Source organism: Erythrolamprus reginae, chromosome 4, assembly GCF_031021105.1.
Source record: "Erythrolamprus reginae isolate rEryReg1 chromosome 4, rEryReg1.hap1, whole genome shotgun sequence".
NCBI classification, from domain to species: domain Eukaryota; kingdom Metazoa; phylum Chordata; class Lepidosauria; order Squamata; family Dipsadidae; genus Erythrolamprus; species Erythrolamprus reginae.
In genome coordinates, this window is record NC_091953.1 from 57622716 (window position 1) to 57641943 (window position 19228).

At 35.2% G+C, this 19228-nt stretch overlaps 1 protein-coding gene across 4 annotated transcripts in view; it reads left to right on the plus strand.

The window, feature by feature from the left end:
• BACH1 (BTB domain and CNC homolog 1) overlaps positions 1-9315 on the plus strand; it is a 34383-nt gene extending 25068 nt beyond the window's left edge. For all 4 annotated transcript variants that reach the window (XM_070750307.1, XM_070750309.1, XM_070750310.1 and 1 more), the window contains exons 3-5: positions 847-2214; positions 3376-3582; positions 6541-9315. In XM_070750307.1, the coding sequence (XP_070606408.1) occupies positions 847-2214; positions 3376-3582; positions 6541-7002 (2037 nt within the window). In that variant the 3' untranslated portion in view covers positions 7003-9315. The remainder of the gene's footprint in view (positions 1-846; positions 2215-3375; positions 3583-6540) is intronic.
• Positions 9316-19228: the final 9913 nt, after the last annotated feature.

The following is a 19228-nucleotide window of genomic DNA, read 5'->3' on the forward strand; positions in this document are numbered from 1 at the left end:
AACTTATTTTGCACATCCGTGATTGGTATTTTGGAATTCATATATTACCCTAAATACATAGGCTCCAGTCACAGGTTTATTTTGGGTTTGGATTGTGCAATTTATCTATTTGAAAGACAGTTAATTTGTGGTCTGTATTTTTAGAATCTTTTCCAAATAAAAGATTATCAACTCTCCTCCATATGTTGTGGAGGAACCTAGTGAAGAAGCAAACTTGAAATGTCATTTGAATATTTATTCTACTTTGGCTTTTGAGTCTTTTGAATATTTTGGGGGATAAACTATTCTAGAGCCTTGAAACAAGTGCAGTGATTTTTTTTTTTTAGTAGAAGTATCTTCTTTTATGTGTATGTATTTTAATTAGAGTTTTATTATATAACATATAAATAGAAGCAAAGATAATAAGGGAAGAAAAAGAAACAAGGAGGAGGTATGGAATCCTTCAGTGTTTTTAACCTACTCACTTTCCAGATCAAGAATAGAAAAATCTCTAATTGGAATAATCTATAATCATTTCTTTTGTAAGCTTTGATCTCTTGATTACTTTCTTGGATTTCTCCATACTAATATTGGTCAGAAACAAGCATAGGTCAGTTCTGCAATATGAAAGAGGATTTTTAGTTAAGCTTATACAAAACAAGCCAAGAAAGACTAAACCTATCCTTATATCTGGACAAACTAGTATTAATACTAATATATTGTATATTATGATGTTTTATTTGTATATTATATATTGTATTGTATATTATTATTTCATATTTTAATAGGTTGCCACAAATATTCTTATACATAATCTTTTATCATTTTCATAACAAATGTGCATCTGTCTTTTCTTCAACTGAACAGGTTACACTGAAAGGATTTGAACCTTTACTTCAATTCGCTTATTCTTCTAAACTTATTTTAGATAAGGACAATGTGGCTGATGTTTGCAAGTGTGCTGAGTTCTTGGGAATACATGACATTGAAGAATCTTGCTTTCAGTTTCTTAAATTCAAGTTTCTGGATCATAAATCAGGACAGCAGGAATATCCAAAACCAAAATGTTGCAAAACAAGTTGTCAGAAACAGTTCAGTAAAATGGAAAGTGTCGATGCTAGAGATTTAGAAATTGATGAGGACGATAAAATCATGCAAAATGAATGTGCTAAAAATTCTCAGCTGAAGGCAAACAGTACTGAACAAATTTCAGCAGTGTCCCTACTGCAAGACAGTTCTAGTCAAATACATGACCCTGTATCAGAAAAGGATCAGTTTTTTAAAGTGGACTCCCTCTGCCCCAAATACAGGAAATTTAAAAAAGCTTTGGAGACTGATAAAATCCCTCTTTTAGAAGTGAGTCCTGGTATTAATGAAATTCAGGTAACATCTGGTACTACTACTATTCATCAGGCTGAATCAAATATTACTGGTGCTATACAAAAACCTCCTGAATGTACAGTTGTGCATTCAGATGTAAAATGTGAAGATACTCAGGTAGCAATGGAAGAAAATGGAAATGAAGACTTCACAAATGAAGTTAAGAGTGCTGAATGTTTAGCAGAAAAGACAGATTCTCACTTTGTCCATCATAATTCTTCTGGGGCTACTCATGGACTTTATTCTGCTTCTTTCTTAAATCCATATGATCAATACTGCAATTTAACTTTAAATGGTATGCAGAGCAATACAGTGGTTGAAAAAAATGACAATGCTGTGGAAGCTGAAAATTGCAAACCAATAAGTGAAAACACTGCTGTGGACCCAACTCCAAAATCTAATTTGTACGAGCAGGGAAATGTGAATAGTACATCACCTAGCCATCGAAGCAGTGTGGAGAGAGAGATAGCAGAACAGTTAGCAAAAGGATTTTGGAGCGATGTTTACAACACAGATACAGCATATCAGATAAACTTGTCTCCTGCATTGCCAAAAGAAATTTCAGAACAAAGCTGTTCAGAAAAGAAAACTGAATGTCCTTGGTTAGGAATCAGAATCACTGACAGTCCAGAGAATGGCCCTCCAAGAACTTTTACAACATTGAGCTCTGTCACTTGTCCTTTCATCAGTAATCTCAATACTGAAGGTATCACCGAAGTTAATAGTGGAGACTGTATTCCAGAACCACAACCTGAGCAATGTCCTTATTCGTGCGTGATAAATTTGGAAGAGGATTCTGAAACGGATACAGAGGGAGATAGTGAATCCTTTTCTGCAAGAGAACAGGAATGTGAGGTGAGGCTGCACGTTCTTTCTTTCTTTGTTGTTAAAAACTGTGCTATTGACTTGCATTCAAACTGAAAAGAAGATACCCCTGAAATTATGGTAACCAATACAGTGGAAATTGAAAAAAACACCATGAAAAAGAGATTAGAGATAAAAGAAAATCCATTCTTATTTAGGTTGGGTTTTCCACTACTTGCTAGTTTTGCAGGGTGTAATATTGCTATGACTCAAACCATCCAATGCAATAATTTTTTCTGTTCTTCAATATTTTTGCCGAGAATTTTTGTACATTATATCGATGTACATTTTTGTCAATTTGAATATTAAAATCTGCATTGGTTGTCTTAACCAGAATCTTTCTACATAGCTACATATTCATACCTCATACGTTACCCTTGCATGATTTTCTAATTTTATGTTCTTCATTCAGTCTTTCTTTTAAGAATATGAATACAGTCTACCCTCCTCATTTGTATATATTTTATTTATAATTATAAACTGGTCTTATGTTTCCAGGGATGAAATGCTCCCAGTTCATTCATGCCTGTCAATTGTTGGATAGCTGGTTGCACAGGGAGTGTGAGGCTCCGCCCACCCACCAAGACACCGCCATTTGAATTCTTTTACCCTTTGCGCATGCGCAGAACGCTTTGTGCATGCAGAGAGGGTAAAAGAACCAAATGGCGCCTGGGTAGGTGGGCGGAACTTCACGCTCCCTTTGCGACCGGCTCTCCCATGACTAACAGGCATGAGAAAACACAGTATTTCACCCCTGCTGTGTTCTAAAGTCTTTGCAAAGGTTCGTATCAATAGAGGTAAGCACATTTTTTCACCAGCAACAACATTATTCCTTTCCAGTTTTGGCTTCCAAGGTCAGGAAGCAATTCAATGTGATCATTCTAATAAGCAAGACTTAATTATTTATCTGTGACAGGGAGATGGATTTTCACAAATTAAACATTTAAAAATGTACTAGTGGGTAAATTATCTGTGACAGAATAGATTTTTTAAAGAAAAAACTATTATTGTTATGGAATATTAATAGTTTGACTTTGGAAAAATGTTTTGAGAGATGTACACTGAGTCTGATTGCAAAAGAATATGGTTTCAGGTTTCAGATTTGAATGCTGCTAAGTTGTGAAAAGTTAATCAAATATCTATATCTTCCAGGTAAAGCTTCCATTTAATCCACAGAAGATAATTTCACTCTCTAGAAATGACTTCCAGTCATTTTTGAAAATGCACAAATTGACTGCAGAAGAGTTAGATTGTATTCATGATATTAGAAGACGAAGCAAAAATAGAATTGCAGCACAGCGTTGTCGTAAACGAAAGCTAGATTGTATTCAAAACCTTGAAACAGAAATAGAAAAATTGGTATGTATGGATAGTTTTGTTCAATTAATATGTGTTTGTTATACACAACAGTTCTCTGACTTAGCCAATTTGTTAGTTGCCCTTGCATTACTGTATTTGTATTGTTTTTATATTATAAACCATCCATAGTGGACCTGGAATTAGTATGTGCCAAAGTGAAGTGAATACATTTAAAAATACAAATAAATCCTTGATTCTGTGTAATATTGACTATATATATGGTTATCTTTATTTATAGCAATAAACATTTTGATTCTTCCTTTCCTTTCCTGTCTCTCAAGCTACAGAAAAATATTGAATATATTTTGCTTACTTGGCACTAGCTGAATGCAACTTAGATAAAAAAATAAAATAAATAAAATAATAAAATAAATAAAATAATAAAATAAATAAATAAATAAAAATTTGCTGCCCCTGATTGAAATGAAATAATTTATTTTGCTACCAATTTTTTTATTATTTTCATTTGCACAAGTTTTTTCAAAACATTTTTTGATTTGTAACTCATTAATTGACAAAAATCTGAAAAAAACCCACCAATTGCTCCAAGAGAGCAGTTTCTCTAGATAATATGTATAACTTTATTTTTCATTTGTTATGTATACAAATGAATGGCTATCGGTCATGTCAGTAGTGTTGGACTACATGGATCCGGGCTTATATGAAAATTTCTGAAGCAGTTCTAGAAAGCATATGCTTAACAACCAATTAAATAAAAATGTATCTATATTCTGAGATAGCAATATTACCACTAAAAAGCAACTTACTAAAGTTTTTATATTGAAATACTTTATCAAAAAATCAATGTCATAATATGGAGCAACGGCATTATTTCTTGTTTATATAATATTTAGTATATTATTCTAAAATGTTTTCTATTCTTTCTGTTAGCAACAAAAGCACATGAAATGTTAACATTGCTTCCTTTTTTGAACAGTCAATATTTTAACTTTAATATGGGATTATTTTAACTAATTTAAGTTATATAATGTAGCAAGTACCACCAGCACTTCTTTGTTTAACAGCTGTCACTTTGCTGTCAGCCCCATCGAATCAATGTACAGATATAGAACCTTACTGAACTCTTTTTTTAAAAAAAATCTCCCTAATTTCATTATTCAAGATCTGCAGGAGACATGGTAGTGTTGCTGTAATATCATGCAAAAGAATATTCTACATTTTGAGCCCTATTCTCATTTGGAGGATGTACTTTTGTCATAGTAAATTTAAACCTGTAATATTATTAATATCTAGTTTGTCTTTCACAGAGTGTCCAGCAAACCTGGGAAACTAGGGAATTATCAGGGAAATCGGCAGTTTGGGAAATATCAGGAAATTATAAGGGAATTCGTGAAAAAAGCAGAATAAATCAGGGGGAAAAAACCAAATTATTAAAATGTTTAAAAGTCAGGGAAAGATCATGTAAAAAACCCCCAAAACTAACGGATCACGCTGCCTGGCAGAGTCAAGCAAAAATGAGCATAACTCTGGCAACAACTTGCTTCCTCAGCTACCGATATTTCTCCACGGCTTAGCCGTTTGGTATGTCGTCATCTATGACCACGCCTTAACTAGATTGCAAGTTACAGGGAAGCATCAGGGAAATATCAGGGAATTTCAAAATGCTTTCTCCCGGACACCCTACTTTCATTTTGAAGAAAAATCTTCAGCGCTTGTCACCAAATGACCAGTGAACTGTATGGTTTATACTGCCTAGTATTTACTTGGGATTCCTTTTCTATGATTTAGTTGTGTTAATCCTATATACAGTATTCCTATTGCACAGTTAAATGAGATTAATACTATGCTTGAAAAGGAATTGGTATGTACAAGAAGTCCTTGATTTACAACAGTTCATTTGGTGACTTCAAAGTTACAGTGGCACTGAAAAATGACTTATGACCATTTTTCATATTTACAACCTTTGCAGCCATCCACGTGATCATATGATCAAAATTCAGTTGCTCAGCAACTAGTTAATATTTATGACTGTTGCTGTTTCCTAAGGTAATGTGATCACCTTTTGCAACCCTTTGACCAGCAAAATCAATGCTTGTCAAAATCAGATTCACTTAACAACCATGCCAGCTGCAGAGCCAAAGGATGCCCGAAATGCCTGAAAACACCGAGGCACTTGGGGCGGTGGCCAGTGGGAGTGGTTGCTGTCTTGGGGGGGCGCCCAGCAGAAGCTTTAAGAACATGCTAGAATATCTCAGGGACCGCCTTCTGCCGCACGAATCCCAGCGACCGGTTAGGTCCCACAGAGTGGGTCTTCTCCGGGTCCCGTCAACCAAAGAATGTCGCTTGGCGGGACCCAGAGGAAGAGCCTTCTCTGTGGTGGCCCCGACCCTCCTTGACCCTCTGGAACCAACTCCCCCCAGAGATTAGAATTGCCCCCACCCTCCTTGCCTTTCGTAAGCTGCTTAAAACCCACCTCTGCCGCCAGGCATGGGGGAACTAAGATACACTTTCCCCCTAGGCCTTCACAATTTTATGTATGGTATGTTTGTATGTATGATTGGTCTTTATATAATGGGTTTTTTAACTGCTTTTTAGTATTGGATTTTGTTGTACTGTTTTACTGCTGTTGTTAGCTGCCCCGAGTCTGCAGAGAGGGGCAGCATACAAATCCAATTAATAATAATAATAATAATAATAATAATAATAATAATAATAATAATAATAATGTTACCAACTTATCAATTGCAGTGATTCACTTAACAACTATGGCAGAAAAGGTCATAAAATGGTGTAAAATTCACTAAAGAAATGTGTCACTTTAACAACATAAACTTTTGGCTCAATTGTGATCATAAGTCAAGGACTACCTGTACTCCAAACAATCTTTATTATCACTTTTCAAATCCAAAACAAACTAAAATATAGTTCTGCCTTAGTGGAAACCTGCCCATTCAATATTTCAGTACCAAACTCAGAACTTCTCTGTTTTTGTTGCAGCAAAATGAAAAAGAGAACTTACTGAAAGAAAAAGATCACATTTTGTCCACACTGGCTGAGACAAAACAGAATCTAACAGGACTTTGCCAGCAAGTATTCAAGGAAGCAGCGCTGAGTCATGAGCAAATCCAGATTCTTGCAAAATACTCTGCCTCTGAATGTCCGCTTTCATTTTTGGTTACCGAGAGGGAACAAGCAGCATCTTCTGATATCTCATCTACAGTACCATTGTGTGTTGAATTATCTGCTGGCCTTTCTGTTATATCGTCTAATGATCAGCATTCTAGCTTTCAACATATGAAAGGAGGCTATGATGCCGGCTATGATCAAGCACAAGAATTATGTCCAGTTCCTATAAGAATATCAGAGAAAACACTGTGCTTGGAACAGTGTGTGCAGAGTGGAAGTGGTATCACAGATTTTTGTCAACAAATGACTGATAAATGCACTACAGATGAATAATCCTTTTTAAAATTCAGCCTAGCATGATTAAGGTCTGAGTCGTGATGTAAGAAGGTAGAACTGCAGCTGCATTAATTTTGCATTTCATATCCATCACCCTCAATGAAACCTAAATGTAATAATGGGCTTTTCTCTAATGACATGTAAAAATTATGCAATATATTTAGTGTAAAAGAAAGAAATCCACACAGTTTTATTACTTCAGATGTCTAGTACTATGGAAGGCAGTAACATTTGTTTCATCCACTACTTCACATTTATTGATAATTCCAATCTAGGTGTGCTAAGATTTTGATAATAAAACAAAGCACTTCAAGAATTTTAACCTTTGGGAATATTAGGTCACTGCCCTAGAGATGTGCTTACTTTTGACAGCTTGCTCTCCTTCCATGATCTCCAGATAAAAATATTTATAATAGATTATGTTAATTTGTGCTTCCTACTTAAAGTTTGATGTGGTTTTCATAAGGATAAATGAAATGATCACATGTTCGGGAAGGATTTTAACTTTTATTATTAATTGTGGGACCAAGTTGGACGTGTTGGGAAAATTCTCTTTTTAAATAAATCACCTTTATGGGTAAAACTAATTGTAGCTGTTCAAATTCAGTAGCTTACAGTTCAGTTATAAAAATAAGCCACTTTAAAGCTTCAATAATTTTAACTACTAAAATAAGCAATTAGAACATTTTACTGTAGCCAGTGCTGCATTGTATTAATTACAGAAAGTCTGAATAAATTCTGTAATAGTATAGTGCTCTTAATAATAGAAGCTTTATCTACTGAACCTCAAATACCTTTTCTGGTTTACAAAATTTTAAAGCCAATGGAATTCTTTGTTTCCTACCTCAGAACATATAAGTTTTTGTAACTGTGTTTTTGGAACACAATCATCCTTCTGTGACAACTTTTTGCCTAGCATATTTACTATTTGAGTACTCTGCAATCTTCTCTGGTATGCTCAGATATTGGTTAAGTTTAGCAATTTAGCCTCTAGAAAAGTAAGTTTGTATTTCTAACATATAGTGTCAATCTACTTAGTAAATATTTGGCCAAATATACCATCCAAACAGTGCTACTAACAACCAGCATGTATTACAGAAAACTACACTACCTCATAGAGTGATTTCAAGATCATTCAAAGCTGCAGTGATGTTCACAAATACTTGTCACAAATTAGCATTAAGAATTACAACGCTTACAGACTTTTAACTTCATTGTGGAAGTTTCCTTTAAATATGCATGAATTCTTTTGCATGTATTCATTTCTCTTTTGATCATATAGGGAATGAGTCCTTAAAAGCCTTTAGCTGGCATTATAGGTGTTGTGTGCATTTAATGAAGCTCTTGCTCTTGAAGAGTACAAATGTATTTCTTTTCTGAGAATCAACATTTTGATTCTTTAGGTCCACCTCATTTTTTTTTTTTGACAAATCAGTTAACAGTGCCAAATCTGTTGGGTATACAATATAAAAAACTGCTCTGGAGAAGTAACTTAAGCCTATTTTTAAACAATTGATATAGTTTCTGAAGAAACATCCCCTGTAAATTCTAAATTACTGTATATGTTTATATAACTGGGTTAGCTAATTTTGTGACTGAATTCATACAGTCTGGTGGTTGGGGCTTCTGTCCCTCAAAAAGTTATTCATAAGGTACATGAAAGAATGGATCACTGACTAGAAAAGCAATGAAAAGAACCTTTATTGCATCTTAATTAAAAACCTCAATGCTTGTGAATGGGACTCCAGGTTTCATTCCCATTTTTACAAAAATTGTCAAGTGTAATTTCTACTATCTCATTTTGTTGTGGGAGAATCTGAGGTAGCTTAACACCTAAATAGCTATCTCTAGGAAATTGTGTAAAGTTTTTGCTTTGCATGCATACATTGAAAAATTGAATCATCAACTTGAAATACATCAGTTACAATATACAGTATAAGAAACTCAGGTAAAATTTGAGAATTCAGTTCTGACTTTGAACAATATTTGCATCAAGACATGTTAAAATAATTTTAAATATTTTGGGCAGAATGTTAGAAATTCTAACCATAAAAGCTTAAAGATTGTCTAAAAGCAACCCTTTATTCCAGTTGATTTTTTAAAAAATTTTCATAGTCCAGTGTTTTTTAATGCAATAAAACTATCCTTTCTGATATCTTCATTTTTGTAAAAATTTGGCATTGTAAAATTGATGCAAACCAACTGATTCATATTATTAAAGCAGAACTCTGGAAATGACATTATTTATACATTTATATAATATATTAAAGAAACAAATATTGACTTTGAATAAAACTCTTTAAAAGGTTACTTTCGTATTTTGCATTTATCATTTTTTAAAATAAATGTCTTATTGTGCTGTTTGATATTTTAAAGGTTCATTTGAAGTTAACTATTTAACTACACAACACATATAAATAGGTGCACACACAAATGTAAGCATGCTTATTTCATGCATTTCCTCTCTGGGGTTTTTAAGAGATTTGGACATACTGTTTCATAAAACAACAGTTATTTAAATCATCTCAATTTGAGATAATCATGAATTGCTTATTCAATATTTAAGAGCAATGTAAGACATAAAAGAACTGTTTCATGTACAAGCCTCAATTTTGAGTCTGATTTGTTTAACGATTGAAAATACCAGGAGAAGAAATGAAAAACCATTATTCATTTAGTTCATGCAATGTGGAATTGTGTTAGTTGAACAAGTGGCTAGAAGCAATTGTAATTTCACTTGGTCAAGCTCTATCCTTCAGAAAAATGGCTGTTTAGAATTTTTGGCTGAGCTGTTTCATAATTCAATTTTTATATTACACTGTTAAACTCTTGTTAAGATGGTTCAGAGCTAGTTAGTTGAAATATGTAATGTTTCATTTCATATTATAGCTTTTAATATATACTGTGAGTTATAGAAATATTAAATACCAAACAGGTGAGTTTCCTGCATAGGTACCATATACCTTCTGTTTGGTATATAACATTATAAGAGCCATGGTGCCGCAGTGGTTAGAATGCAGTACTCCAGTAGATGCCTGCTGGCTGCCTGCAATTTGGCAGTTCGAATCTCACCCGGCATAAGGTTGACTCAGTCTTCTATCCTGCCGAGGTTCAATAAAACGAGGACTTAAATTGTTGGGGGCAATACTGTATGCTGACTTTGTAAACCATTTGGGATTGCAAAGCACTTAAGCAGTATATGTCTAAATGCTATTGCTATTGTTATCATATAATTTTGGTATTTTCTATGTAAAGACCAATCCATGTAGGTCAGATTTAGCAAGGAATATTTTTTTAAAAAACCATACCAGTTAATCTCCATAAAGCAAAGCAGTTATGAAAGGCTTGTTGGTCAATGATAGAACTGAAAGAATTTGAAGGACTGTTTAGGGCACTGAATCCAACTTCCTGCTCAGTGCAAAATCCAATTTTAAGCATCCCCAATGGATGGTTTTAAAGTACCCAGTGTCTTGGAAAGAAAATCTGACAATATTTTTTTTCCTTGACAGATCTATGCCAACTTCTGGTCATATAATTATGCTGTTTTCAGAATCATGCACTTGCATTACAATTGCATATGATTTTAGCCCTAAGCTCAGTTTCTGGCATTTTATACATTTCTGTCCAGTTATCAGATCAGAAGTTACCAATGTAATCTTTTTTTCTCCACAACAATCCTGCAAGCTAGTTATGCTGAGATAGACTGACTGAGGTTTTATGACTGAACTAGAACCTGTGCTTCTATTCCCTTCCCCTAAATTAGCACATTCACAATATACAATATTGTATTTACCTGTTGAAACAGCAAATTTTGAAACAAAATAATACAGCCATCAGCCTGAATTTTAATATTTGAGGTGTAGTTTGATGTAAAAAAAATGAAGTATCTGGTAACGGCTGATAAATATTTTTGAATTTTAAAAATATATGAGACTTTTTTTTGGAGCAATACTTTACATTAAATCTTTAGACCTCAGTTATGGTGGGGTTTTCAATCAGTAAGGAGAAAATTAGGGATTAAGGATAACTAGGTAACACTATTAATAAATTTTCAAAAGTGATTTCTCTACTACTTAGCATTACAAATACTGAAGAAAATTCATGCAATTTAAATCTGAAGTGTATATGAACCAGAGTTTGAATTATTCTGCTGCATCTGAAGGCTAGTATTTTGACAAGCTTTGAAAAGAGACAGAAAGTTATGGCTATGTTTCACCATTGGTGGTGAGATCAGGACAATTGCATTTAGCCACTATGAGTATCAGAATAATTTGGAAATATGAAAATAATTTTAGTTAATGCTAAAATCGTAAGGAATTATCTGAACTGATACATGTTGTACGGTAAGAAAACAGGCTAATTATTTTTCCATCAATAGCATTCAAGGCCTTACTTTTCTTAGATCTGCTGCTATCGTGGAAGTTTAAACTTTTTAAACAATTTATTTCTCATACTTCAACAACTGAAATCAATAACTAGGGTAATAACATTTTGGTGTTTCAAAACACACACAACTGATGGAAAATGAGGTTTGTTGAGTCCTAGCATCCTTTTTTCTACACAAAAGAATGTTTACTTCACTTGTATGAACTGTATTCAGAGGAGTTCATCCACCTAAGAACAATGCAAAGTGCACATTTTTAAAATGTGGTTGTTTAAATAGATATTTTTTCTTACTTCCGATTGGGCAGAAATTATATTAAAGATTTTGAAATCTATATTTCAGTAGGAGAAATCTCTGGAAACAGAAAGAAACCAAACTTGGTATGGAAGAGAGTCTGGCAAAAGAAACATTAAATTTGAAAATTAGCAAATCAAAGTTCTCAGTCTTCAAGTTAAACAACAACAACAAAAACACAATTTCTTGTTCTATTCATCATTTCCACCTAATCAGTATATTTGAAGGAATATGTGTTTTAACTATGCTTAATGAATAATAATAAGATACTTCTGAATATCCAGCAACATCTAAATATTATTACAAGTTTTAGTAATAAAAATCAAGGAACAAAGTGAAGAAAATGGAAGTAAAATACAATTTTAAAGAAGACCAAGTTGATAATAGATAGAACAGCTTTACAACTGATAATGACAATATTAAATGCTAGATAGTCTACTTAAGTAAAGGAATAAATAGTTGAAAAATAAACTGCAAACTAGCCCTTGATGAAGCAGCCATGAATGGAAAAGATATTCAGATGCCCCAATGCGTCTACACTGACAAAGATCAGAATCCTGGAAGCTCTGATAGGAAGAGAATGCTTTTGAACTTTGGTGTTGGAGAAAATTCTTAATATGGGCTGCCAGGAAAACAAATGGATCATCAAACAACTCAGAGCTTTCACTTGACACAAAGTCATTATGCTTGAGTAGTTTAGCTTTTTTGTAATCGTCCTGTTATTAACTGGTTTTGTTTTTGAGGCTATGCTGCATGTTTTTAATTGTTTTTAATTATTTGGGATAAACTTTCATTTATGAACAATAGTTCAGTGACAGTTCAAAATTACATCAATGTTGAATAAAAGGGACATTGGTCTGTATTTGAAGTTATGGCTGCTGCAATGCCTTTATAATCATGTGATTAAAATTTGGATGCTCTCCTGTCCACTCTTATGGCTAACTATAACCACTGCAATTACACCCACCTGCCTATCTCCCCCTGCCTACTTGCTCTACTTATTGAAATAACACATTTCCAAAAAAGACCCAATTTTCCCAATCTCTTCAAGAGGTGCAATTTTCCAAAGTACTGACCATAGAGGAAAAAATGAATTAGTGCACAGGTCATCAACCTGTAGTCCATGGACCATTGGTTATCCACAAGAAAAGTTTGGTGGTCAATGGAGAAACCTTGGCCCCTGGGTCATATATGGCTGAGTGCAATTAATCCAGTGCAGGAAGAAGGAAGGGGAGGAGAGGGGAGGGGAGAAGGGAAGGGACTACAACTACAGCAAGCCACCATCAAAAGGCTTCAATTATTTTGTAATAATTACAGTACCTTTAATAATTTTGTTACAATTAAACAACCTTTAAATATTTTGTTATCATTAAATAAGCATTTATAATTTTGTTCTGTTAAATAGGTGCATTTCATATTAATAAAATGGAAGTTCTCTGATCATTATTTTACAAATGTACAGTATTTATCTTTTTAAAAAAATCATATTACTCGCCTGCAGGACTTAAACTTATGAATTTGGGGCAATGGAATTTAAAATTATGACCTTGGTGGTCCCTGAGGTCCAAAGGATTGGGGACCGTTGCATTAGTGGATACATTCACACTTTCAGACCAGAAGTTCAAGATCTTATACAGTAACAAACTGCTGAAAGAGCACCCGGCACACAAAGAGTCTCTGTTAATCTATAAAGATCTAACTAGATATAATTTGCTTACACATCATATGTCTTCATACCTATGTTTGTTGCACTGTTTTCTTCTGTTGTAAGGAATATCCTTCTGGGTTCAGTTCCCAGTGGGAAAAAAACACAGGATTCATGGAAGTTGCTTGGAAAGAAGAAGGTTTAATTTAATTTTATTTATTTATTTATTCTTTGTCCAATATACAATACATATGGAAGAGAATAGACATTAAGTAATATATATAAAGATAGTAAGTAAAAAAGAAGAGAAGTAGATGAGAGGGAGAGACTATATATGATATATGAGATAAGGAAAGACAATTGGACAGGGGACGTTAGGCACACCAGTGCACTTATGTACGCCCCTTACTGGCCTCTTAGGAACCTGGAGAGGTCAATCGTGGATAGTCTAAGGGAGAAATGTGGGGGTTGGGAGTTGAAACTATTGAGTCCGGTAATGAGTTCCATGCTTCGACAACTCGGTTGTTAAAGTCATGTTTTTTACAGTCAAGTTTAGAGCGGTTAATATTAAGTTTGAATCTGTTGCATGCTCTTGTGTTGTTGCGGTTGAAACTGAAGTAGTCATTGACCGGAAGGACGTTGCAGCATATGATCTTGTGGGCAATACTTAAATCGTGTTTTAGGCGCCGCAGTTCTAAGCTTTCAAGACCCAGGATAGTTAGTCTATTTTCGTAGGGTATTCTGTTTTGAGTGGAGGAGTGAAGGGCTCTTCTGGTGAAATATCTTTGGACGTTTTCGAGAGTGTTGATGTCTGAGATGTGGTGTGGGTTCCAGACAGATGAGCTGTATTCGAGAATGGGTCTGGCATAAGTTTTGTAGGCTCTAGTCAGTAGTATGAGATTGCCAGAGCAGAAGCTACGTAGGATCAGGTTAACAACTCTGGAAGCCTTTTTGGCGATATTGTTGCAGTGGGCTTTGGCACTTAGGTCATTTGATATTAGTATTAATGGTGGACAGGAGCACATGGCATAAGTTCCTGAACAGAAAAGGTGGACCACTTGCTTCCAGATGTTGAGTGAAGAGAAAGCAGGGCCTTGCTGAGAGTTTTTTTTATAACCTCTATTGGGCCCCACCTTTTAGTTTTCTGTTCCTGTGTATGTAATGCATTTAATTGGTAGTCAGACACCCCCCCCCTCCGGGGCAGGAGCCTTAGCTAACCTTTTAGGCTGTCTCCTGAACTTGTTTGAGTGTTGGTAATTTTCCAGGTGCCATGTGATAGAGGGTGCCGATCAGTTTCCGGTTACAATTCAAATAGTTGGCTATGACCTATAAAGCCCTACATGGCATCAGACCAGAATATCTTTGGGACCGCCTTCTGCCGCACAAATCCCAGCAACTGATTATGTCCCACAGAGTTGGCTTTCTCTGGGTCCCGTCGACTAAACAATGTCATCTGGCGGGACCCAGGGGAAGAGCCTTCTCTGTGGCAGCCCTGGCCTTCTGGAATCAACTTTCCCCAGAGATTAGGACCGCCCCCACCCTCCTTGCTTTTCCAAAGCTCCTGAAAACCCACTTATGTCGCCTGGCATGAGGAAACTGATATGCCCCTTAGCTACTATAGTTTTTTTATGTATGGTTTGTTAGGTTACGTGTTTGTTTTTTACAATAAGGGTTTTAAATTGTTCATTTAACATTAGATTTGTACATTATGTATTGTTGTTGTGGGCCGCTCTGAGTCCTCGGAGAGGGGCGGCATACAAATCTAATAAATAATAATAATAATAATAATAATAATAATAATAATAATAATTCCTAAGGATGAAGGTCTTAATTTATTTTATTTATTCATTAATTAGACTTCTATGCCATCCTTCTTGAAGCGAATCAGGGCAGCATACAACATGGTAAATGCAAATAATATGTGTGAAGAAATCTAATTATTTTTTTAAAAAAGAATTATTAATAAAAAATCCTTTAAAACCCCACATACAGTCATTCCCATTCATCCAATTCCATCATTCACAACATCGGCCTGAGTCAATCTCATCTCTCATGGCCTCCACGCCCGCCGGCAGAGGTAGGTCTTTAGAGCTTTACAAAAGACCAGGAGGGTGGGACAGTACGTATCTCCACAAGGATTTCATTCTAGAGGGCCAGAGCCAGAAAAGGCTGTTCCCCTAGGCCCCGCCAGATGACATTGTCTGACGACAGAACCTGGAAAAGGCCAACTCTGTTTGACCTAACAGGTCGCTGAGGTGCATGAGGAAGTAGAAGGTCCCATAGGTAATCTGGTCCTAAGCCATATAGGGCTTTGCAGGTCATAACCAGCACTTTGAATTGTGCCCGGAGATCAATTGGCAACCAGTGCAACTCACAGAATGATATTGATAAGTGGGCAGATCTTGGGAGCTCCACAATAGCTCGCACGGCTGCATTTTGCACAATTTGCAGTCTCCGAACACTCTTCAAAGACAGCTCCATGTAGAGAGTATTGCAGTAATTGAACCTTGAGGTGATAAGGGTGTGAGTGACTGTGAGAAGTGACTCCATGTCCAAATAGGGCTGCAACAAGTGCACAAGGCATACCCATGTGAACGCCCCCCTTGCCACAGCCGAGAGATGGTCTTCTAAGCTCAGCTGTGGGTCCCATCACTCTGGAGCTGAAGTGGGGAGGGCAGGGAGCTGCTTTGTTTTTAAAACATGTTTCTCCTTTCCTCATTGAAAAAGAAGAAACATTCTTTTCTTTTTCAATACAGGTATTTCCTAGGATATTTCATTTTTCTAGGAGAGGGAGAGGGGACTCACATTTTTCCTAAGGTTAAAAGTTATTTATTTATTTTATTCAGTTAGGAGTACCTCTCCCAGGTATTCGTAAAAACAGTTCTTGTAACATTGATTGCTGTGGAACAGATTTAATTTAAGATCTGTTTGTCTCAAAAGTGTTTTTTCAAAAGACAATTCGGCTGTTCTTACTCAAGGAAAAAACAGTCCAGTTGCCTTTTGAAAAAGCACCATTGAGACAACTACCATATGTCCTGGATGATTGAGAATTTCCACAGACATTAAGACCCGCTTGCTTCTCTATAGCTACAGAAAAGAATCTCATTATTGAACATTCTATTATCCATGGTTCCCCGTATCTGCAATTAATAAGTACAGAGCAGACCATTACCTATAGAAAAAAGATTTCATGTATTTAATGTCTTTGGTGCATAGTTCTGTTTAGAGGGAAATATTTGGGTTATTTTCTATATTTTATACATACTGTATATACATATATACATATTTATACATATATCCTCCATTCGAAATAGAATACCCTATGAGACTAGACCTTCAATCCTGGGCCTAGAAAGTTTAGAGCTAAGACGCCTTAAACAAGATCTAAGTATTGCCCACAAGATCATGTGCTGCAACGTCCTGCCTGTCTGCGACTACTTCAGCTTCAACTACAACAACACAAGAGCACACAACAGATTTTAAACTTAATATTAACCGCTCCAAACTTGTCTGTAAAAAATATGACTTCAGTAACCGAGTTGTCAAAGCGTGGAACTCATTACCGGACTCCATAGTGTCATCCCCAAACCCCCAACACTTTACCCTTAGATTATCTACGGTTGACCTATCCAGATTCCTAAGAGGTCAGTAAGGGGTGAGTACAAGTGCACTAGAGAGTCTTCCATCCCCTGTCCTATTGCTCTCCTATATCTCCTATACCTTTCTTCTATTCCTATATCTCTTCTTCTATTCTTTCATTGATATGTTCTATTACTATACCTTCTTTTCTATTATTCCTTAGATATATTTTACTATGAGTATCTCCTCTATAACCTTCATCATGTATTTTACTATGTGTATATAGATATATACCCACTAAAACCCTCATTGTGTATTGGACAAAATAAATAAATAAAATAAAATAAAATTTGTGGACAGCCTTTGAACATATACAAAATGTTCTGCTCAGCTTTTTATTTTCCACAGTTTCTTTATCTGTATTGTTAATCTAGAACCCCATGAATAATGAGGGTCTTATCACATTAACATGACCTAAAGTTTAGCTGATAAAAATCAGATCAGGCTGTAAATTAAAGGATGTCAGGTGTTGCTTTCTGCCATACTACCTATTTTGCAACTCTGCTCATTAGAACCAGATGTATAACCAGATTTTTTAAAGTTTACTGTAATTTTTACTACAAGCAAGTGAGACCTTTAATATTCATTGGCCAAATCATTGAAAACATACAAGTAATTGTTTCTAGAACCAGACAGATATACAGATATACGTAGTTTGACTGTTTCAGTCAAAAAAATATGGTTGTTTTTTTTTGCAGTCATGCTATCTTCAGACAATAGATGGCAGCAGGTACTTGCTCCAGATCACTTGGCAAAAAACCTCATTAACTATGTTAGCTAAACCCACTGGAGAGAAGCATTTAATCTTAGAAAATGCATTAATGAAATTAGCAGTTAAGAAGGTTTCCTATAAAAGCAAGACTTTAATAAATTTTGATAATGTCATATCCTAAATTAGTAGTGCTGGTCTAGATTTGTAGTCTTCTAGATTGAAAGCAATATCTTTCTGGTTTTAGTGGAAGTGAGCACAACTGGGGACATTTAGATGATTTATTATTGTGCTGTTACACTCTATGATACAATTACATGTTTAAGACTATTTGCAATATGAAGCAACTTGAGTGGTGAACCTGGTATGCTATTTACAAAAAAGGTAGGAAAATACTGACTAATAGTGAAAGGAATACTGGTTTTAAATTCAGCATGTCCTTTGAACCTGAATGAAGGATCAATCACTTGACATTTTGATGTAGCAAATAATACATAGCATCATTACATTCCAGTGTATGGTTACATAAAACAAAGGAATTACTTGTAGAATTAAAATAGTATGCTTTTTGTTGAAATGTAAACAGGAAGAATTTATCTCCGTTCTTATTACAGCTAAAGTCAAACTAATAATCAGATTTCTAACTTTTGATTTATGTTCCAAAACAGGGCTTGGTTGCTAGAATGATGCAGATAACTAGCTTGTTCCTCTTTTGAGAACTTAAAATCAAACAACCAAAACTGATTCATGGCTATGGCGCGTTAAGAGGTGACAGATCAGAGATTCCAGTTTGAACCTAGCGTAACACTAATCAAATCAATGATGTTATAGTCTCATCTGAATCCTATGAGTCAGAGGCTAAAGAATCAGACCTGACAGATAATCAGCTTGAAGAGCCTGCAAATAATCAGATGCTTGTTGCAGCTCCAGGAGACAATATGCAGGAGCTAGTGAGGCTGGATTCAGGTAATGAAGAGTTCAGTTTTGATGGGGAACCTGGTCCAACAGCACATGGACAGCTATGGAGCAAAGAGTAAAAGTGATAAGCAGGTATCTAATCATGGCAGGAGCCCTCAGGCCTTTCTCCTCTGATGGAAATTGATCTCTGAATCTGGCTGTTGTGAATCTCTGAATCTTCTGCTCTTGTTTTCCTTGCCCTACATTTAACATTTTGAATGGCTGGGAGTTTGTGGCTCTACTACCTACATGTACTTACACATGGCTCAAGTTTAAACTGACTTATGGACTTTGTGATCTTTCCAAATCTTAAGTGTTGTCTGGATAATTGCTCATCTTATTCATGGTTGTTATCAATAAATTTATGACATCGTAATAAAACTTTTAATCTTGTAATTGCTTGGTTTTCTATTTTCTTTGGCTTGCTACATAATATCTGAGAGAGACTTTATGTACTCCTCAATTGGAAGGTACCTTCCAGGCCATCTACTTCAATACCCTGTTCCTTGAAGAAATCCAATAAACAATCATCCACAGAGAGCCTTCCAACCTCCAGCAAGGAATCCACCTCTATTTGAATCAGTCTATTTTGAGG